Source organism: Stigmatopora nigra, chromosome 18 (assembly GCF_051989575.1).
Source record: "Stigmatopora nigra isolate UIUO_SnigA chromosome 18, RoL_Snig_1.1, whole genome shotgun sequence".
In the NCBI taxonomy this organism is placed as follows: domain Eukaryota; kingdom Metazoa; phylum Chordata; class Actinopteri; order Syngnathiformes; family Syngnathidae; genus Stigmatopora; species Stigmatopora nigra.
The window spans coordinates 11,226,190-11,248,139 of record NC_135525.1 but is presented as its reverse complement, the minus strand read 5'-3'; the positions used below and the strand labels follow the sequence as shown (position 1 = coordinate 11,248,139).

At 41.3% G+C, this 21,950-nt stretch overlaps 3 protein-coding genes across 6 annotated transcripts; 1 reads left to right on the top strand and 2 right to left on the bottom strand.

The window, feature by feature from the left end:
* Positions 1 to 416: 416 nt before the first annotated feature.
* On the bottom strand, positions 417 to 2,842 carry gdf2 (growth differentiation factor 2). The gene is made up of 2 exons (XM_077739099.1): positions 1,712 to 2,842; positions 417 to 1,287 (listed from the first exon to the last, which is right to left on the bottom strand). The coding sequence occupies exons 1-2, from the start codon at positions 2,058 to 2,060 to the stop codon at positions 440 to 442; spliced, it is 1,197 nt and encodes a 398-aa protein (XP_077595225.1). The 5' UTR covers positions 2,061 to 2,842; the 3' UTR covers positions 417 to 439.
* Positions 2,843 to 2,911: 69 nt separating this feature from the next.
* frmpd2 (FERM and PDZ domain containing 2) lies at positions 2,912 to 11,573 on the bottom strand. Its single transcript, XM_077739098.1, has 29 exons — positions 11,349 to 11,573; positions 10,710 to 10,830; positions 10,471 to 10,625; positions 9,687 to 9,752; positions 9,430 to 9,609; positions 9,244 to 9,319; positions 9,084 to 9,171; positions 8,852 to 9,008; positions 8,345 to 8,416; positions 7,815 to 7,989; positions 7,600 to 7,735; positions 6,787 to 6,925; positions 6,571 to 6,723; positions 6,312 to 6,497; positions 6,081 to 6,240; positions 5,798 to 5,999; positions 5,627 to 5,727; positions 5,480 to 5,560; positions 5,288 to 5,395; positions 4,996 to 5,112; positions 4,721 to 4,899; positions 4,423 to 4,521; positions 4,244 to 4,337; positions 4,093 to 4,178; positions 3,806 to 3,986; positions 3,453 to 3,667; positions 3,282 to 3,348; positions 3,073 to 3,204; positions 2,912 to 2,995 (listed from the first exon to the last, which is right to left on the bottom strand). The coding sequence occupies exons 2-28, from the start codon at positions 10,828 to 10,830 to the stop codon at positions 3,167 to 3,169; spliced, it is 3,432 nt and encodes a 1,143-aa protein (XP_077595224.1). The 5' UTR covers positions 11,349 to 11,573; the 3' UTR covers positions 2,912 to 2,995; positions 3,073 to 3,166.
* Positions 11,574 to 12,405: 832 nt separating this feature from the next.
* On the top strand, positions 12,406 to 21,750 carry mapk8b (mitogen-activated protein kinase 8b). 4 transcript variants are annotated; one of them, XM_077739094.1, is made up of 12 exons: positions 12,408 to 12,746; positions 13,858 to 14,032; positions 14,346 to 14,475; positions 14,757 to 14,815; positions 15,587 to 15,725; positions 15,880 to 16,045; positions 16,607 to 16,678; positions 17,560 to 17,742; positions 18,764 to 18,888; positions 18,970 to 19,033; positions 19,110 to 19,187; positions 19,663 to 21,750. In XM_077739094.1, exons 2-12 carry the CDS (start codon positions 13,908 to 13,910, stop codon positions 19,677 to 19,679), a joined length of 1,158 nt encoding a protein of 385 aa, XP_077595220.1. In that variant the 5' UTR covers positions 12,408 to 12,746; positions 13,858 to 13,907; the 3' UTR covers positions 19,680 to 21,750. The 4 variants fall into 4 exon arrangements, with proteins under 4 accessions (XP_077595223.1, XP_077595222.1, XP_077595220.1 ...); XM_077739095.1 differs by lacking the exon at positions 16,607 to 16,678 and adding an exon at positions 16,232 to 16,303; XM_077739096.1 differs by lacking the exon at positions 19,663 to 21,750 and having other exon boundaries at positions 12,407 to 12,746; positions 19,110 to 19,192.
* The last annotated feature ends 200 nt before the right edge of the window (positions 21,751 to 21,950 follow it).

Sequence of the window (21,950 nt, the reverse complement as noted above, 5' to 3'; positions counted from 1 at the left end):
TTGGTGCCCAACGCCAGACATTACATCGCTAATCTACTTAGCATTTTTAGACTTCTGAGAGATTTCACTAACTTAACAAACAAGAGTGGGCCAAAGTGTGGTTGTTCACAGATTAGCATTAGCATTCTGTAGGCTAAGGACGTTCAATTTGAATGAAGTGCAATATTGCAGTTCTCTTCTTCAAAAAAAATGTGAAAAATCTTGAATAATCTCCAGTACAGTGAAAAAAAACACCAAAAATGTACATTGACAAAACAGCAAATGTTTATTGTCGACTTTCCACACTGTATATTCTTCCACTTAATATGAAAGTATATATTGAAATTACAAATGTACAGATTTACATGCATTTTATCAACTAACAGGAAAAACATAAATACCGTTTTTAATACTTTTTAAACATCATAATACTGGCCTATTATCATCGGTTACTGTCAGACTACCTGCACCCACATTCGGCCACCTTCATCTCCTCATACAAATATCTGATAGTAACCCGTCCATTCTCCTGATACATAACCGTGATGGGGTCCAGTTTAATGGGGACACAACACGCCATATTAGCCTTCTTGGGATTCCGGATATTCATCAGCGTCTGGATCAGGGCGTGCTTGGACGGCGTGGACTCATCGGTCAGTGGGTGGTAGCAAAGCCCCCTACATTCGAAGGCATCGTATTCCGGAGGCGCCACGATCCAACTGTCCCATCCGATGTCCCTGAAGTTGACCTTGAGAGACGTCCTTCTGCAATACTCTCGCTCCGCTTTCCTCTTTTTGCGAGGGTGCCGAACCAAGGGAAGGGTTTCCCCGGCTTCCAATTGGAAGAAGCTTTCTTCTTGGTGGAGCATCATTTCCCGGAGTTCTTTCCCGGCTTCCCTTCGCCTACTACCAAGGTCGTCCGAGAAGACCAACAAGGCGGCCGAGGTGTTGCCTCCTACCGTAAGGCTGACCCGGGTTCCCTTGCCGACTACCGCCACGTCAAACCAGGTGTTGGCACGCTTTGAGGGCGGTCCGTCTCGTATGGCTGCCGTGACGTCCAAGGTTAGCCAGCGATTGGAAGTGCTGGTCCACTCTTTCCAAGCCAGAAGCCGATTGCCGGAAGTCTTGCCTTCGTAGTCTGGACCGTAAACCTCGATGTGGGTCCCGCCAGGGTGGGAAGACGCCTTGGGACCGGCATCCGGGAGGACGAAGAGATGTAATTGGACTTTGATGACCTTCTCGTGGCTCGGTAGGCTGAGGTTGAATAGCATTCTTGACTTGGCACCATCCGTTGAGGACCAGCTGATATCTGGAACTCAAATGGGGACAAGTCAGTATTTGTAATTCAGAAGATATCATCAGTTGTCCATTTTGGAACTTTACAGCTTCTCCTGACCAAATAAATGAAATTTTTTTAGAACTTTTCAGCTTCTCAGGACCAGAAAAAATGACTATTTTCCACCAATTTGACCTCTTGAAGACCCAAATCCAACTATAAATTATTATGTACCGTATTTTTTAGAACTATAAGTCACCTCAGCTGAAGAATACACAAATATGAGAAGAAAAGATGGATGCATCATTGGACTACAAGTCAGATTTTTGGCAGTTCCATTCATTATTTGATCAGAAACCAAGAACAAACATAACTTTGAGTAACAACAGTAAAAATGGCAACCATTTGGCATTCGTAGGACTTCCAATTTCATAACACATTTGTGAAATGAGCCCACCTTGGACGCCGAAACTGCGTATAACATCCGATTGGGGGACGGCCCTGCTGTCAGACGCGTACATATTGTAAAGTTCCATCATGAACTGAGGCGGATCCACCTTGCCCTTCTCTCGAGGAACCTCGGAAAGATTGAGTTTCCTCAAAAAGTCTTCTTTCATGCTCCCCAAGAGTTTAGCCATCCCTCCTAAGTCCTCGTCGTCCTCCTCCGGGAGACCCGGCGGCGAGTACGGTCCCCCCCGGACCCCCTCGGCGCCCATCTCCTTGCCGATGGGTTTGCAAGCGCAACGACCCGCCGACAACAGCAAACTCATGCACAGCTGCAAGAAGAAGCTCCCGCAGTGGTTCATTTTCTGGAAAGAATCGCGATTTGGGACCCTCGGAGACCCTCGGTGGCGATGTCCACTCCCATGCTCCCAAAGAGTAAACACGGTGGGACTGGCGTCCACCGAAATAGTAGCACCGCCACGCTTATCGCCGCCATTGATGGCCTTTTTTAAGCCCGGTTATCGCGGGAGCTGAGGACGCTAATGAAGACACTGTAAACACTCCAGGGCGATAACGAAGGGAGGTCCCGGAACCGGCCGGGTTACTGGCGGACGGGGTCAAAGGGTCAAGGCCGGCAAACAATAACAAAGGACGTGTCTATTTAAAGAAAGGGCAACCAAGTTGATTGGATGGAATGCTAGTTTTTGTTTATTGCTAATATAGTGCGCATTTTTTGAGGGGACATTGGTTCTCTGTCTTGTGTTTCTCTTGCTATTGCTAACAAGGAATTTCCCCAATACGGGATTAAAAATAAGATTCTAATCTAATTTAATATTAGTTTAGAAGTAACTATTGCGGTTTCAGTTGGAAGGAAATATACAAAAATAATAAACTGCGACTACTGGCTTATATTTGGTGAAATAATGTTCAACAAATCACAAGAGAAAATGGTCTGGTGAGTATTTATGGCACAAGTCTGCCACCTTATGGTAGGCAATTTTACCTGTCATGGATCTGACTGCTTGTTGCTTACTTCATAATTTATATGAGACTTAATAATGAAAATTGTAAGTAGTAAACATTCAGGTAAGTCTTACAAATGCCAAATGGAATGTTATGGTTAATGTTATGATTTCGGTTCTGTAATTTTGCTTTAAATGTGTTTTTTTTCTGTGTTTTGAAAGGCACTTTGAATCATTTTTAGTAATAGTTTCTCACCTTGACTTTAATTCTTCTCCACAAACATTTGACTGAAACTCCTGTTACATCTGGAGTCAGTTGATTGCTTTCTTGACCACTAGGAGCAAAAAATATATATAAATCACATTTTTTAAGACCCATCCCTCCTCATTAACATCCAAACTTTGTACCGACCTGTTCCCAACCAAGATAATTTTCTCAGTAGCTCAATCCCGCTTGTCCAAAGCACTTGGCAAATGTTCTCATTTGTCATTGAAGACGTACACCTTCATGTTCCCGTGAGCTCATGGATAGACGGAAGGATTCCTGAAGGAAAACACCAAGCGCAAAAGTCAAATAAGTATCAGCGAACAGTTCCTTGTGGACGCCATGCGTTGAAGTACCGGGTGAAGGCCTACACAGCGTCAATCGGACTTCGTGGGGTGACGTCTTGAACAACTTGAGGACTTTCTACCCAAGAAAAATAACGTAGAAACCATCAGAACATTCAAAGAATGTACCTTTACATTGGAGTAGAATGGCATTGGACATTAGCTCAATCCATAAATTCATACCGGATAAGACAAGTCTCTGAGTGACAGTCCATTGATGGCCAATAGGACGTCCCCCTCGTTGATCCTCCCACTCAATTGGGCCGGCTGACCAGGGAATAGTTCCTTTATCCGGATCAGGCTGCAAAAGTCTGGAACGGGTGGGTCCACCTCGCACATAACGAAGCTGAAGCCCAGACCTTTGGTGTTCTTGGTTAGGGTCACTTCCAGGGTGTTTTCTGAGAGGTTTTGGTTGGGCGAGAGAACCGGCAGACCCCCAGATAAAGAAGGCCAGAGTGGGAAAGGAAGATCAAGATCTTTACCAGAACTGTACCCGTCTTTGGTGCAGTTTTTGGACAAATAAGAAGCTCCCGTACCTTGAGTCACAAAATTGTAGTCCTTAGGTCGCTCACAGAAGACGTGGGAAGGGGTGTTATTGATCCGGGGGTTCTTGGAGGCCATGTCTAGGTCATGGGTGACTTCGCTAGCCTCGTTGTAGGCACTCATAGAAACCTGGGGAAAGCTCACAGGGGCGCTATCCACCACTAAAGTCACCATCTGTAAAATTATATGGATAAAGGGTGGTTTATTCATCTATTTTTCAATGTTTTTGATTAAATCTCCATGGATTATGAAGCAATTGGCTAATTTCCCTGTGCTTTACCTCCCCAGTTTTGCACAGACACTCCACAGCTTGCTCATAGGTAATGCCTTGAAAACTGATTCCATCAACTTCTACGATTCTATCACCTACAACAAAAGTACAATAATGATGTATCGATTTATGTTTTTCCAGTCAGATTTTTGTAGAATACCTGCACGTACGCGGCCCTCCTTCTCGGCAGGCCCTCCTGGAACCAGGCTCTTGATGTAGATTCCACCGTTGGGGACATTGGTATTGACCCCACCCTTAAAAGAACAATGATTTGATCAATCGTTGAAGTCAGACATCTTATTTTTTGACACACTACTACAGTCAGGAAGACTGACTTACCGTGATGCTGATTCCCAGACTTCCAGCCACCTTCTTGAGCTTCACTGTGCTCTCTACCGACCTCACAAAGTTTGCGTAGGAAGAAAGTGGGCAACCGTCCTGAAAACAACCCCCAAAAAACCCATTGTTATCCACCATTCTGATTAATACAAAACAATTACAGATCTAGGAAGTAAACGCGAGAAGTCAATGATACCAAAGTACAGTTCTACTTGGAAACCATCAACTTTGGTCTTCAAATTCCCCCAAACTGTTCGCTGTAGAATCCAAAACATCTCAAAACCTAAAAACTCTCTACCTGTGCATTCAAGATCCGGACTTCTTGAGGAGGGTGCAGTCTGTTGCTAGTCTTTGGCTCCATCATAACCGAAACAATCTCATCTAGGCTGTCACCCAACTGTCCACAGGCCATCAACGTGCTTTGGGATTCGTAATTCCTCAACGCGGAAGGCCGCAGAATGTTTGGAGTTTGAGGAGCTGAAGGTTACATAATGAAAAATATCAACATTGATTTAGTTTTCCCCTTTCTGTACAGTGTAGAGCCGGTAGAGCTACTACTACACACACAGAGACCTTTTGGCTGTGAAATAATGAGCTGTACTTCCTCTGGGCTACTCTGCATGACCTCTGCCGCCTCGCTAAAGGTGGCGCCCTCCAAGCTGATGTGGTTCAGAGAGATCAGGCGACCACCTGAGGGGTAAAAGGTCACTGACATTTGTTCTTCAAAACCCTGTTCTTTATCACCAACATGGCCTAGCTAAATCCTTCAACCTGGACCAAACTGGACTTGACACAAATTACCAAGCCTGAGCAACGTTTCTACATGGACTGACTAAAAATAAAATAACAACAATAAGATTAAGACCCGGTCTTATTCGTCCATCCTTATCTGCAGGTCCCCCCGGGACCACCGAGGCAATGAAAATCCCTAGTTCGTAACGTCCCACGCTGTCCTCCCCTACAATCATGATGCCTGTAGGACCAATTTGGTTAGACGCCATTGGATCTACTACAAAAAATCACTGACATCTCTTCTGAATGGGAAAGGAAATCTCACCAAGGCCCAGCTTGGGGTCTTTCTTGAGGGAAACACAAATGACCTCTCTCTCTGAAGACGGACCTTGTTTATGCTGGCTTTCTGTGTCCCACAAAAAAAACATGTTCTATACTCACGGCTGTAGATAGGACGAAATAAAAATGGTACCTCTAGCCGCCGGTGATCCCAGAGGAACCTCGGATCCACTTTTCTGAGAACAGGCTGGAGAGCGCATGCCAGTGCTACCGCACTGACTACTGGAACATGTGCTAGCAAGTGCCATAAATGCATTGCGTTCAAACACGGGAGGCTTCCGTTAAATAAGGGGCGGTCCTGTACCTTTGTTCGTAAAGGCTCTGGCGCTGTTGCTTGAAACGAGCCTCGATCCTGGCCGCCACATCCTCACAAAGCCTGGTCAGGGACTCCCGTCGAGGAGTGGTTAAACCGCTATCGTCTTGCGGCGTTTCGGAATCCAACGCCGAATTGAAGCGGCTTTTTCCGGGTCGGGACGCCGTTGCACCGTATTGAGGAATACTCTCTTCTGGAAACAAAGACCAAGAGTTCATCCACCAAGCGGTCTCGGGTCTGATGGTGGTCTAAGTCAAGTCCGATGTTAACGAACCCGAGAGCATGCTATGATGTAGCTGGCGCGAATTCATTTCATTGCTGAACTTGTGCTGGGAGGAACACAACTTGCACAAGTATTTGGCGATTTTGGACGTCTCCGTAATGAAGGTGTGTTTCTTCTTACTGGCCCGGCACTCGATTATAAATTTATGCCTCTGGGAAAAGACAAGAACCACAATCGTCATCATATAACGATTGTCATTTTCCAGTTTCTAGTGGGACTCACATTAGAAGAAATAGTGGCTGTCTCCCTCCAGTAAAAAATCTGGCTACTACTCCGAGATCCGTCCTTCACCTCGTAGACGATAAGACCTTTGGCACAGACTCCAAGCATAATTTCTCCTTCCACAGGCTTTTTCTCCCGCGTTACGCGATGGAATAAAACCCCGTATTCAGGCAATTGAAGACACACCTGCTCAACAAGACTTTTCTTGAGTCCAAACCAGATTTCAGAGAATCCAGACCTTCCCGAAGCAACGCCTCACCTTAAGGAACTCCACTTCCGATTCCTCCGCCAACATTTGGCTGTTGTTCGAATGGAGTCGTTGCAATTCTCCCAGAATGCAAGGCAAGGCACGTTTCTCCATAACACTTTTAGGGACATATTGATCGGGGCGATAGTAGTTTCTACCGTAAACCTGAAACAAGAGCGGAATTATCTTTTTAGGTTCCTAATTCTTGGAGCTAATACTTTTTCGTACCTCAGGCATGCAGTCGCCGTACTCTGTCTGCAAGGCCAGAGCTCCCAGGTAAAGAGCCGTCTCCTCGTGGCAGGACAATCTGTCGTCCAATAGGTCTTTTCGGAGTTGGAGGTAGAACTGGTGGTGGGTCTGTTTGTGCCTGGCCACACGAGACTTTGGATTTACCCGATTTTTCGGCTTCCAGTACGTCGTACTGGACTATAAGTCGCACCTTTTGAGAGGGCCATTTTTTTTTTTACCTTAGGGTAACAATAGGCTAATTCAGGGGTAGGGAACATATGGCTTGGGAACCAAATGTGGCTCTTTTAATGGGTGCATCTGGCTTTGTGTTAACCTGTGAGCTAAAATATGGAAATTGCTGAAGACAGAAGTGAGATATTACATCTAGAAGTGCTTTAATATTCATTTTTTTGCAGTAAACTCTTCTGGAATGCATTGATTAGCAAGAGCATACGAATCTTTTAAAAAAATATTCTTTTTTTGTACTTTAAAAGTGGTGAAATTACTAAAAAAACATTGAAAAGTCATTTGTGTACATGTATGTATTTTGACTTTGAAATTTGTTGTATGCTCATAAGAAATAACATTGGAAAATATGAATTGTTTATGACTCTCTTTGTCAAAAAGGTTCCCAACCCCTGGGCTAAAAAATAGGCTCCTGTCAACATAGGGTTGATATATTATATTAGTCAACAGGTCTAGCCAATTAGGTGGAAAAAATGTACGACTTATATCCAGGAATATACGGTATTTCTGTCAATTAGTAACAGTAAAATGTTTTGGATGCAGTAACCAGGAAACAAAAGTACTTACAAAATAGTAGAAATGTCGTTGACAAAGAATTTGACCCTGAAGAAAAGGACAAAGGTGGTTGAAGGCACTTTTTTCCAACTGTCCGGAGCAACTTTGGAGATTTTGGTATCGTTGTCCACAAAGAAAAATTCATTATCTGACCACAAAGGAAGAGATTTAACGTAAATCATTTGCCCTCCCATATAAAATAAGGGTGTACATACCATCATACTTACCATCAATATAAGCAAGGCCAAAGTAAAAGTGTTCCACCAAGTTGGCATGAGCTACAATCATGTCAAAGACGTCTCCGCCTCTGGATTTGACTTCGCATTTGATGGCGATATTCTGACCGTTTGGCATCACCACCGTTAGCTCTCTTTGCGTGTTGGGAGATTTCCCTTTTTTGGACTACACCAGGAAAAACAACAGAAGATGGAAAAGTCTTAACATTTCATTTAAAAAACATTTCTGTAGCCTGTAGTGTGCTTTTAATTTTTTATACAGTAGCCTTTGTATAATGGATCAATTCCATTTTCTGTTATCTATGAATATGATGCTATAGTGGCCTGCAGGTAGTGTATTTTTTTTTTTGGAATATTATAGGACCCGTTAGTTTAGTTAGCACTTATTTTTGTGGGATTATTTATTTTTATGAGCTAGGGTCGTGCTGACCTTACAAGAAAGATATGATGACCATTTTGTCTAACTCCAATAGATGCTCACTTAATTGAATAATGACGAATGAATTTCTTTGGGTTCTCACCAAAATGGATCCAGGCAGCTCCAGGACTACCGCTGGTTCATCGGCCATCCTAATGAACTCTGGACCCGTGTCCTATACAACACAAGATAGAACATTTTCAAACCAGATGATCAGAAACTCTCTTAAGTTTATTCTGATTCTTGCCCGGCCTTTGTGTGGAAAGCCAATGTGTCAGAATTAAGGCCTCTAAAGCAATGTTCCCTCTAATTTTTTGTTGTATCTGGGCAGAAAGACAACCTCCCTGAGCGCACTGAGTACCAGTGTGTGACATCATCATTGCTCGCCATGGGCACACTAGTATCAGAACTGCCATAAGCAAGTGCATGTCAATGTTCCCTATAATTTTTCATGTAAAACATGCTGTAAAACACCAAAAAACATAAGAGTGGACAGAGCTACTGCCGCGTAAACAGCGCCATCATGGGGAAAGGAGTAAAAAAAAACAGTTTGGATTTTATTTACTGCGTAGAGGGAACATTGCCGGTTGACATGGTATTTTTTTCTGACCTTCATCTTCTTCTCATTTAGACTCATCGTGGAGGCAAACTGGGCCAGCAATTGAGAGTTAGCCCTTCGACCGGCGTCCAGGTACGGGCTACACACTTGGCGATTGAAGTTCTGCCAACTCCCATTACTCCCAGTACGCCGACATCCTGATGGGATCCTAGACAGGTAGGACTTTGTTATTCTTCTCAATCTGTCAGTCAGTTATGCTAACAAAACATTTAGCTTTTTATACCCCGTAGACTCTGGTGTAAAAGACGCTCCTGAGAATGTTCTGGAGATCTTATTTTTTGTCAGCCAGGTATTGTTACAAATAGAGCGCCCTGAAAATGACAACCCAGGAGATAGTCAGGTATATTAGGTACTTGCGATTAGTCCATTTTTTTTTGTCCTACCGTGTAACTTGTCTCGGATAATCTGACTCCGATCCCTCAGTAGCGTTCCGTTTTCTGCCGTCAGCACGGGATGGACCTGTCAGAAGTATTTTCGTGCTGCCAGTAAAAAAAACTAAACAAAACTAAACCAAAAACAACTACGGAAACAAACGCGATCAAGCGGCGGTAGTGTGTCGTCCAACTGACCGAATTTCTGTAGATGTCTTCTACCAATTGCTTAACTAGACGCTCAGCCGGAGGAAGCATGAAGGTCTTGTGGTGTAGCTCGCAGGTTTCGAGTACCGTCATTAGATCGTTACGCCTCGCTAACGTGTCCTCGCACATGCTCAAGAGTAAATTGTCCAGCTCGCCACTAAGCTGGACGGGCTGGAGAGGAAAGTTTGGGACTTGTCATTTTGGTAGGAGTTGAATTAATAATGATAATAATGAAGGGGGTTACGTACCTGGTTTTGAGGTAGTTGGTAATCCACGCACCAGTAAAAAGTCATCCCTAGTGAGTACACAAGAGACTGTAGGGAAGCAGAGATGGAAAATATATTGAAGTTATCGGCCGGGGCACTGCTTTGTTGGGTGCTCGGACGTTTGGTCGCCGGTCAAATGGTAACATAGTTTACTGTTGAAGCCAGCTCTCAAAATTATAATCATGAGAGTTTAATACCCAAGTACTACAGTTTCATAGCCAAGTACTACAGTTTCATAGCCAAGTACTACAGTTTCATAGCCAAGTACTACAGTTTCATAGCCAAGTACTACAGTTTCATAGCCAAGTACTACAGTTTTATAGCCAAGTACTACAGTTTTATAGCCAAGTACTACAGTTTCATAGCCAAGTACTACAGTTTCATAGCCAAGTACTACAGTTTCATAGCCAAGTACTACAGTTTCATAGCCAAGTACTACAGTTTCATAGCCAAGTACTACAGTTTCATAGCCAAGTACTACTGTTTCATAGCCAAGTACTGCAGTCTCATAGCCAAGTACTACAGTCTCATAGCCAAGTACCACAGTTTAATAGCCAAGTACCACAGTCTCATAGCCAAGTACCACAGTTTCATAGCCAAGTACTACAGTTTAATAGCCAAGTACATTTGACCAGCGACCAAAAGACAGGCAACCCAACGTCCAGGCACCCTTTATTGTGTTTATGTCTGCGGTATGCCCGCTGAAAACCCATCTAGGCGCACTACGTATCGATTTGAAGGTTGCGGAGTGGTTTGTTTTCACCACCTTTTCTGTTGAGGTTCTAGCGTGACCCTGAAGGACTTCAGGGGCCACGAAGGAGGCCACGTCGTCATTCCGCCCACAGCTCTTAAAGGCCATACGCCCATTGGAAGACAGTAGCACCGAGCCGGGGCTGAGCACGCCGCATATGTTCCTAGACCCTAAACGGAAGATGACGGAAACCGTAAGGGGATAACGGCTAGATTTCTTGGCGGAAGGAAGAGCGCGAGGTCGAGGTTAATTACCTTTCTTGGAAACATCTATTAAGGCCTCGGTGGTGATAAGAAGCAGACACCAGACTTCGTCTTCGTCTAGCGCCGATCCCCTGGCCTCCAAAACCTCGGCCAGGGTCACGAATGTCCCCATCTTTACGCAAAAAACAGACCTTTGTGTCAGCAAACTGACTCAAAATGTACCAAAAACTTCACAAGTGAAGAACATGGACATTTTAACATTTTTTTTAACTAAAAGAACATAACAAATCTCAAATTTTGCATCGATCCAATGGTCAAAATACAGACTGAATACTGTTTTATTCTGGAATTGGTCCGCCTACTTGATTCCAATTCAGATTTGGACCTAAACTAGTTTTTCTTAAGTGAGTACACGACCAATCTGACATTTTGAGAGATGCTTTCACCTTAAAATCTTGAATCCAATGGCCCAACTGTCAAGTAAAATACCGGAAACTACCCCCCAAAAAAAATCTGGACGTACATTACGAAAAAATGCAAAAAAAAAATCAGTTTCTGGTCATGTAAAGTTATAAAAAAACAAAGTACCATGCCAAAATCCAGAGTTTAGACTGCCCCTTCCAGTAATTTTGTCATTTTCTTAACCACGTTTGGAGCCCTAACGAATTCCCGACATGTAAAATGGCTTACCTTATTCTGCCTAACTTCCCTCAGACATCAGCCTTGTGAATTTAATCCTTACATGTCGCCCACTGCCGTCCGAATCAGTCCCCATCCGTCACTTTGTTACCTGTCGTCCTCATTTCCCTCACGACCGATCCATTGTATCCGTGGGGAGCAAAATCCACAGATATGATTTCCTCGGCGCTGACAGCTAGTGACGTGTTGATTCTGTTTTCCCTCATTTTCGCCTATTTTTAGAACGGCCGCATAAGCACATAATTGGATTTGCCGGACAAGCTAATGACTATTGGGGCAAGTGAAGGGGCAAACCAATGGAGGGCTGCTTGGGGGTGTTAACTGTGTTAGTGAGCCATTTCATCCACAAAAAGCTGTTGTCTTTGGGTATTAGTTCACTTTCTCCCATTGAGTTTTTAAGCCGTTTCTCGTTAAAATGAGAAGGTCTGGACTAGAGGCAAAAATAAGTATTTATTTTTAAACTTTTTTAAAGCTTAATATCATTCAAGCACCTCTTTAAATAGTATTTCGTCCCCCCAAAAAATCAAATTTATATCAGCCTAAAAATTAAAAATAGTTTTAATAATTTGTTCATCTTGTTATGTCAGCCATAATTGAATGACTTTCCACTAAATGAGAATAGACATAATTTAATTATAATTACCACTTCTTTGTGGTGTTTTGAAAATCACTAATTCAAAACAATTATAAATATAATTTTATAAAAAACACAATGTAGGACTTCTGAGCACATTTGATTGATTTATTAATTTGACTTTAAAGAAAGAATTTAAGTCGGTTTTAGCCACATTAGACAGGCTATTTTTCTTTATTTCTCTATAATTGTGTATTATTGTTTTCCATAGAGATGAGTCATCAGGCAGCTGTCAATGGACATAGATATAATATTTTTATTTATTTATGTTTTTTTCATCAAGACAGTGGGATAGATGTACAGATAAAAACATGTCAAGAAAACACCTGAATATAATTTTTAAACTTCCATAATTAAAATAAAGAATTTAAAATTATCGCAATAAAAAAACGTTGAAATGTCGTCGTTTCCGCTATCCGCCGGAAGTAGACAAGAACAGGCCAGGCGCAGGAGCTCCGGAACGTCCCCCCCAGCGTTCCTCATTGTGCATCCGAGGGAACGTCGCAAGGTTCCGCCGACGTCTGTCGGTATGAAATGGCAGAAACAGCTGCGATCGCGGAAGCTCAAACATCATCTTACATCGCAGCCACCTTTCCCCATTGCAGGGATCCCGGCCTATTAATTTAAGGGCCATCAGGCCCGATAATTTGACGTCGTTTCGTCTCCACAAGCCGCCCAGTTTGGGTGTACGGCAGCCGGGCAGCGCGACGAGGCGACTGCGGGTGGACACCGTTGGAATCCTCCGGACAGTAGTGGTGAGATCGAACTCTAATATTGTTTTACATTCATGTTTAACTGCATTTTCTGAGTTTTTATTGTCAACAGCTAATAGCTGGAGATGGCTACTGTTGAATTTAGATCACGTTTGCAACCTTCGGTAGGTGTTCGCTTCCGCACGGCCACTACGACAGGTCCGGCCTATAACTACTGCTACCCAGCGCATACTTTAATACTTCGATTTTTTTCGCTTCTATTTTTGCACCTGTGACCATAAAGTAGGAATATGCGTCCGTCCACAACAGTGTTTGTTTGACAAATGTTGCGATTTACTATGGACGACTATATACCGAAGATCTGCCTGTGTAAACAAATGTATACTTTTCACTGTGGGTATTTCCTGCTGTGCATTAAATGCTAGTTGGTTTATATTTAAAGCAGCGCAAAAAATCGCGTTTTGAAAATCGCGTTTTGACAATTTACCGTGATTTTAAATGTATTAAATTAAGAAAGGACACTTTTATAGTGGACTGTCATAGCCAGGACTCGAACCATGACCTGTAACTGAGTGATTTTGCTGACGTGATCCGATAATTTCTCATAATGATCTCATAATTTAGAATTTTAATAAAGTAGCTGCTTTAAAAAAAAAGATACTCGGACGCAATTCCAGGAATCTACTCATCCTTCAATTTAAGTTGTTACATTCCACGCATATTTTTTTCCGCTACAAATTCATGCACCTACACGAATAGCAATCAAATCATGTCCTCATGCCATGTTGTGTTTTTTATATACTTGGTAATAATTCACATCTACATTGGGAAAGGCAAAGCAGGGATTTGTCAAAACTGAGTGAATGATTTGAATGTGGATGACAATAGAATAGAAAAAGTGAAATGGATGTTTGAAGACGAGTTGGCGCTGAAAAAAGACTTGGTTGTTAGTCACAGAAATGCAGATCACATCAAGTCAACCATCGGAGTCGAAATGTTCTCTTCAACGACATGATCCTAATCCAGCTAATGATTTTTTTTTGCCTTAGCAGCCAGTATCAATCTTAGCCATCCATTGCTACTCATCATGAACTGCACCAACTTTTACCCGATAAGCATCCTTGAAATTAAAATATTTTCTTCTTGTCTTCAGGTATAAAGTGAAAACCTCAAGGCGGATGCCAATCCGCAGTTTCCGGCCAAATGATGAACCGGAACAAGCGCGAGAAGGAATACTACAGCATCGATGTTGGCGACTCCACCTTCATGGTTTTGAAGCGCTACCAGAACCTTAGACCCATTGGATCGGGAGCTCAAGGAATTGTTTGGTCTGCTTTTCATTTTTAAATTTTCTTATTTGGATCTAAAACCAGTCAGTAAATGGGATCTATTTCCTTACACTTGGTGCTTAACTTAACAGAATTGCCTGTCTAAAAGTGGAATGGCAATCAAAAGTACTGTATTTTCACGACTATACGACGCACCACATTTAAAGGCGCACCCTCAACGAATGACACTTTAATTATTTTTCCATATATAAAGTACACTGGATTATAGGGCGCCCTGTCTATTTTGGAGAGAATTAAGACTTAGTTGCCTGAATTTTTGTTATGTTTTTTTTTGTTTTTGTTTCAACTTTAGTTCATCTTACGACCACAACTTGGAGAGAAACGTCGCCATTAAGAAGCTGAGCAGACCCTTTCAGAATCAAACCCACGCCAAGCGAGCCTACAGAGAACTGGTCTTCATGAAATGTGTCAACCACAAGAATGTATGTTTTGCTTCTTGCTTATTCATTTTTTTATGTTATGCTAATATAAATATGCACGATAGATTTTGGTCTTATTTTTTTAAAAAATATCTGAGCATCAATTTTCGTACATTCCTTCAAGAAGACCATTTTGTGGAAGAATAGGACTTATTTTCTATCCTGACATTTTCATTTTAAGCCTATTAAATTATACCAAGTAATAAGAAAAACTGCTTTATTCAAAATACTGCATTTTATAACTATCTGCTGCCGAGTAATAAACCTCAGTCTACTTTTGACAGATCATCGGTTTACTAAATGTATTCACGCCACAGAAGACATTGGAAGAGTTCCAGGATGTGTGAGTAGAAAGCATTTCATGAGTCAGACCACTCATCACTAGTGTCCATGAATGCCGGAAGATACGCACCGAGGGGGGTCGGATTATATTGGCTGACATTTTGGAGCCGCTTCCAGGCTTGCAGTAAGGTTGTGTAAGACTCGTGTACTCTAGTCAAGATTACTTCTACATATTATTCTGTGTTAGATCTGACTACGTTCTGTTAAGAAGTCTTTGGAAATTGTAGTACGAGTTATCTTGGCTAAGTGATTTAATGTAGTGGACAATGTTGTCCTATTGGACGGAAATCTAAAAGTTTTTGGCCATATTTTGGAGATGGAACAGTTGTTAGATGTCATGTTGTTATTTTTGAAAAATTTGTTTTGGTGGTAAATGGCAAAATTATCCTGAGATAAATTGCAAAAAAATATACATAGGTCGGTAATATTCGTTTATATTTTTTACTAGTGAAATAAACTTTGTAGAACACAGAATATGTCCAGGAATATAAAAAGTCAAGAAAATTACAATTAAGACAGCTCAATTTATTCCATTGCATTTTGCCAATTCAAATAATCCAGAAGTATTTTGCAAAAAAATACTGTTTTCTACTATATATTTATATATAAACTAGTGAGAGAAACTTTACAAAACAAAGAATGCATAAAAATTCACCGAGGCTGGACAGGGTAGGTATGGGATAGTTGATGTGATTTTTGCTTTGTAATTTGAGTAAATTTAAATAAAAACCTGCTCTCAATGTTGTATTAACACGCCCTGACATGTTTCTAGATATCTTGTCATGGAGCTGATGGATGCCAACCTCTGTCAGGTTATTCAGATGGAGCTGGACCACGAGAGGCTCTCCTACTTGCTCTACCAGATGCTGTGTGGAATCAAACACTTGCACGCCGCTGGAATCATCCACAGGGTCAGTTGCTTCACATTTGGATTCACTGACATTTACATCAAACATGGCTGTCAGCGAGGGAGGGACTCGTTTAATGTTAAGGGGGATGCTGCAAATGGTCATTTTGAAAATTGTTTTGGACTAATGCATGACTTATTTTCATGTGTGTACGCAGGATCTGAAACCAAGCAACATTGTGGTCAAGTCCGACTGCACACTGAAGATTCTGGACTTTGGTCTAGCCAGGACGGCTGCCACTGGGCTCCTCATGACGCCATACGTCGTCACCCGCTACTACCGTGCACCTGAAGTTATTCTTGGTATGGGCTATCAAGCTAACGGTGAGTGGTTTTTTAAACAAATTTTGCTTAGTTTTTGTGTTTTTTTTTTTGTTCTTCCAATGGTTGCAGCCTATTGTGCTGCTATCTTGGCATGATTGACAACCTCTGGCATGTGTGATGTCAAAAAAAAATGGACTTGTGTTGCTGACTTTGTCTTCTTCCTTTTTAACGCTGCACATTTTTTAGTGGATATTTGGGCCGTGGGCTGCATTATGGCAGAAATGGTCCGCCACAAAATCCTTTTTCCGGGAAGGGATTGTATCCTTGCAGGCTTCGAAGTACTCGCCAAAAAAACAAATGTTTTACATCCAATTCTTTTGCGCTTTCATTTCCCCTTTTCGTCAAATATTGGATCGTTTTTACCATACCGAATTGATTTAATTTTCCCTTTTTGGTTCGAGTGCATGTAATTTCTTTTTTTATATTTTTGTTGCCTTGCCAAACAGTATGCAAACATCTATTTGTTCCATGTTTTCATCTATTTTTTGTCTGTCTTTTTTTAAGTTATATATTTTTTCCGTCTTGCATGCTAATTTTGCGGTTGTCATCCCATTTTTTCAGTTGATGTCTGGTCTGTGGGCTGCATCATGGCTGAAATGGTCCGAGGTAGTGTGTTGTTTCCAGGCACAGATTGTATCCTTAAGTCCGACCTTCATCCAAAAGGACATCTTCCCACACACCGTGACCGGACGTGTTTGGTAGCCCGGACGTTTGGTAGCCCGGACGTTTGGTAGCCCGGACGATTGGTGAAAGAGTTTACTGTTGAAACCAGCTCTCAAAATTATATTCTTGAGAGAGTTTAATATCTAAGAGAGAGTTTAATATCGAAGAGAGAGTTTAAAATCGACGAGAGAGAGTTTAAAATCGACGAGAGTTTAAAATCGACGAGAGTTTAAAATCGACGAGAGTTTAAAATCGACGAGAGAGTTTAAAATCGAAGAGAGAGAGTTTAAAATCGACGAGAGTTTAAAATCGACGAGAGTTTAAAATCGACGAGAGTTTAAAATCGACGAGAGTTTAAAATCGACGAGAGTTTAAAATCGACGAGAGAGAGTTTAATATCGACGAGAGAGTTTAATATCGACGAGAGAGTTTAAAATCGACGAGAGAGTTTAAAATCGACGAGAGAGTTTAAAATCGACGAGAGAGAGTCTAAAACCGACGAGAGAGAGTTTAAAATTGATGAGAGAGTTTAAAACCGAAGAGTTTATTACCGAACAGTTTAATATCTCTCAAAATTATATTCATGACAGTTTAATATCTAAATCTACTGTTTTCAACAGTACTTATATATTAAACTCTCTTAGATATATTACTCTTCTCTCATGAATATAATTTTGAGAGCTGCTTTCAACAGTAAACTCTCTGTCACCATTTGACCGACGACCAAACGTCCGAGCACCTCTTCCCACATATTTTTGGTCACACAGTATGTTTTTTTTCATCTCTTAAGTTGAGTCGACGTCCAGCAAATTCCCGAATGTGGGCTATTCTCCTAACGTTGCCACTCCAAGATATTGACCAGTGGAATAAGGTGATCGAGCAGTTGGGGACGCCATCTCAGGAGTTCCTGATGAAGCTCAACCAATCGGTCAGGACCTACGTGGAGAACCGACCGCGCTACGCCGGCTACAGCTTCGACAAGCTCTTTCCCGATGTCCTCTTCCCCGCCGATTCCGAACACAACAAGCTGAAAGGTAACCATCCACAAGACAGTGTAGTATTTACTTACATTCATGCCTCTATTTCCGTCCTATCACGTGTTCTAGGCTCAAAGAAAACGCAGCGTTATGCAACATTATCTAAACGTGTTGAGACAGACAATGTTGGCCTTAAATCGAGTTCAGATGAAGACATTTTATTGGACTTTTGGAGGCTGGCGTGTTAATACTCGCCGTCATACCTAGCGATTCTCGGATGTTCACCCATTTGGAAGAATTTCTTAATAGGGAAAGTGACAAGTTGTTTACTAAAATGCTATTTTACCTGAAGCGTGCCTTGGTGAGGAAATGGAGGGATGATGCAAAGCTGTTGGGGAGTTACACGGACATCTTGTTTTTGTCTTAATTAATGCATGCTAGGGAGAATTTGATTTGACAACTGGGTTCCCTGTCAGGTCCATTTAGGTCAGGCGAGGGAGAATATAGAGAGTTAGTTCCGAATGGTTGCGCTTGTTAATCAAGACAGGATTGTGATTGTAATTTTAAACGTTTAATAGCTTAAAAAAGATTGGTCAAAAGTTTCAAAGACATAATTTAATTGGTATTGAGTTCTAGGAATGAAGGTACATAGCAGTTTTTTTGAAGGGAACTACACAGTCACCTCTAGAGCCAGCCAAAGTTGTTGTATTGGAGTTTTTTGGTAGAAAATTTTGCTGTGGAGGAGGAATTTTTTGTTGGAAGATTTTGGAAACTAAGGTGGGATCTGTGATATTTTACAGTATTATTCCAGTTTAGACTTTTGTTTTTTTAATGTCTGACAGTTGGTTTTTGGTTCTTTTTGGCCCATGTTGATTTTTAATTTTTTGGTTTTCTGTCCTATATTTTTAGGGCTACCTTAAAAATTCTTTCTATTGGTTTTAGTGTTGAAATGAATAGAATATGGCTACAAAATAAGGGCCTCCCAAATTCAAAGTTTTGATATAACATTGAAAATGACAACAGTTGGTTCAGCATGAGATTTTTTTATTCATTATTTTTTTGTCTTCCCAAAAATCAGCAAGCCAAGCCAGAGACCTGCTGTCCAAGATGCTGGTCATCGATGCTTCCAAACGGATCTCGGTGGACGAAGCCCTCCAGCACTCTTATATCAACGTCTGGTATGACCCCGCAGAAGTGGAGGCGGTAAGTAGTACTCCATCAAAAATACTCGCCCGCTTGGATTGGACCAGGGTCTTTGAACCAGCGTCAACTTCGTTGTTTCAGCCACCGCCGGCCATCACCGACAAACAACTGGACGAGCGGGAGCATACGGTAGACGAGTGGAAAGGTAGCAGAGATTTTAGCCATTTTATGTAAATGATAAACAATAGGAATCTAACCCGTGACTTGTCTTTTGCTTTTAGAACTGATCTACAAAGAAGTCCTCGACTGGGAGGAAAGAACAAAAAACGGCGTCATCCGAGGACCGCCAGCGTCCATAGGTTAGTAGCAAACTATTTGTTAAATTACCTAGCTTAATTTATCGCATAGAAGCAATATGGCCGCCACAACAGCTTCTACTTCTGGTAAGTAAATTGTCAAAAGTATTAGGTACTCGTCAAGATAGATTTATTTCTTTTTGCAATAACTAAAACAGACATATTAACTTATGATATTGACCTGAATAATGTGGAATCTAGATGACCCTTTCAAATTATACAGTAAAAAATACCACGTGATTTTTCTTAAAAAATTCCTTTATATCAAGATAAAATAAAAAAATTCAACAATTTTAAGGCAATTAAAAGGGTCCGTCTTATATGCAGATGCGACTTATCTATGAGTGCGGCTTATATGCGAGAGAATACATTTTTTGCGATTTTTGGTTTTTCCACGTAACAAAACGCCCTGTAATTGCATAAATGTAGTACTCAACCACATGTCCCCCCCCCCCCCCCCCCCCCCCCCCCCCTACAGCCCAGGTACAACAGTGAGCACCCACCCCCGAAGCCCCGCCCTCCCAGGCCCACCTCGCCCCTCCTACCCACGTCCACAGATGCTGAATCAGTTGGCGCCATTGACGATAATCTCGTCAGCCGCCTCCTCTTGAACAGGTCTTTTACTTTATTTTTTAAAAGTTCCTTTTTGGCCAGAGACAATTTTAGCCGCAGTTTGTAATGACCAGACTGTGACGACCCGTTTGCGTGTTTGAATGTGGAAACGCTCTTAAGCTATAACTCGGTAAAAATCTGTCATTTACGTGGTATACATCCAGTGACTTTGTACACTAGATAGTCGCTAGTTCATTAACACTCCCTCATTCGTCGTTTACATAACCAAGGATTTCCGTTGAGTGGAACCTCCAAAGTTTTAAGATGGTACTGCTATTCAACGATAAAAGTTTGACCGATATAGTGCTAATTTAAGTCACTAAAAAATGTAAGCGTTTAGACACTAAAGCGCTAATTTAGCAATACTGACTCTTCTAGTTTGGGCTATTAAAATAGCTACAAATATTTTTTTTCTGCAAATACCGACTGTACTTGTTGCATGTACAATTAGAACCTTAAACATTTTTTTAAAACCTATTAGAAATGTATAGAATTATCTTTAATTAGCAATCCCGTCTGGCTTTTCACATTACTGGCACTTAGGTTTTTTTTTACCATACTACTATTTAACGCTAAATTTTGCCCTATTTCGTGCTAATTTAAGTCACTAAAAAAAATTAAGCGTTTAGACACTATACATCGCTAATATAGCAATACTGACTCTTCTACTTTTGGCTATTAAAATGGCTACAAATATTTTTTTTCCGCAAATACCGACTGTACTTGTTACATGTACAATTAGAACCTTTAAAAAATATCTAATACAAATTAGAAATGACTAGAATAATCTTTAATTGGGATTGTTGAAATGTATTTGTGTATGGCAGAGTTGGCCAACTCCGGTTCTGGAGATTCTGGATTTAGTCTGTTTTCCATATCTACCCCCCCACTACCAACACTTCTGAATCCAATAATCTGGATCATTATCAAGTTTGTCGACGGCTTGATAATGATTTGATCATTTGATTCAGGTGTGGTAGAGGGGTGGAGATATGGAAAACAGATTGGATTCAGTATCTCCAGAACCAGAGTTAGTCAACTCTGCCATAGACAATCACACTTTAACAAGACCAATATAAGATGATTTTAGGCATTTTCTAGATTGTATTAGATTGTTTTAAGGTTTTAATTGTTTACATGAAACAAGGACTGTCATTATTTGTGGGAAAAAATATTTGGAGACATTTTAATAGCCCAAAGTTGAAGTTTCAGTTGCCAATCGTCGTCTAAGGAATTGATCTGTAAGCCACAATTCCCAATGTTACTCTTAAAAATCCCAAATCTTAATTTTTAGAGAATATTGATCCACTTTGGAGGTTCCACTGTGTACGAATAGAATAGAAGGAGATGGACCTACATTTAGACAAGTGGATGTTGAAAAGTTTTCAGGTTGTAGCCTCTGGTTTGTTATTTTTTTGGATGATAAATTGCAAACAACATCCCGTTATTAGTAACTCCGAAGACTGTCGTGTGTGTTGACTATTTTTTTAAAAAAGAGCCCAGTAAGTTGCACGTTTAAACCAGCAATCCGCGTTTAAAAAATTAAGAAAGCCAACCACTCTTACTTTATGCAATAATGTTGTGGTGTTTGTACAAAAAAGAGGAAAGTGCCTGTTGTACTGTAAACGGTCGTTTGTTGTTTGGAAGGCAGGAGGAACAAAAACAAACAACAAGAAATGCATTTGTATATTTTTATACTTTGGTTTTTATTTCGATCTTAGGTGGGGAAGTGTTGGGGATTGATGTGATGTGTCTGAGGAAGGTCGTTCATCAAAGTTTAGTAATCGTCGTTAAAACAGGACATCTTGAACCAGGCTGGAATAGTTTGTATAGTTATTAAGTAAGTTTACCTCCATAACTTTTAATTGTTAATACTTATTTGTGAGCCAAACTCAATGATAAATGTGCACTGAACAGGTAAGAGTTTGATTTTGCTAAGATAATAGGTGATACTTAATATATCTGTCTCTATGTTCTAGGTGGGCTAATGGTGTACTACCTTGAAATGCCTGGAATTAAGCAAGATTGGACTTGGTTTGGGGACTTGGATGGAAGACTGACCCTGGAATTCCAGGTAAGGTAAGTTCTTATGAGTTTCCAAAGTAGAATTGGGTCGGTGGTTGTTGCAATTGCTTCACAGGTCTGGCGTCCTGG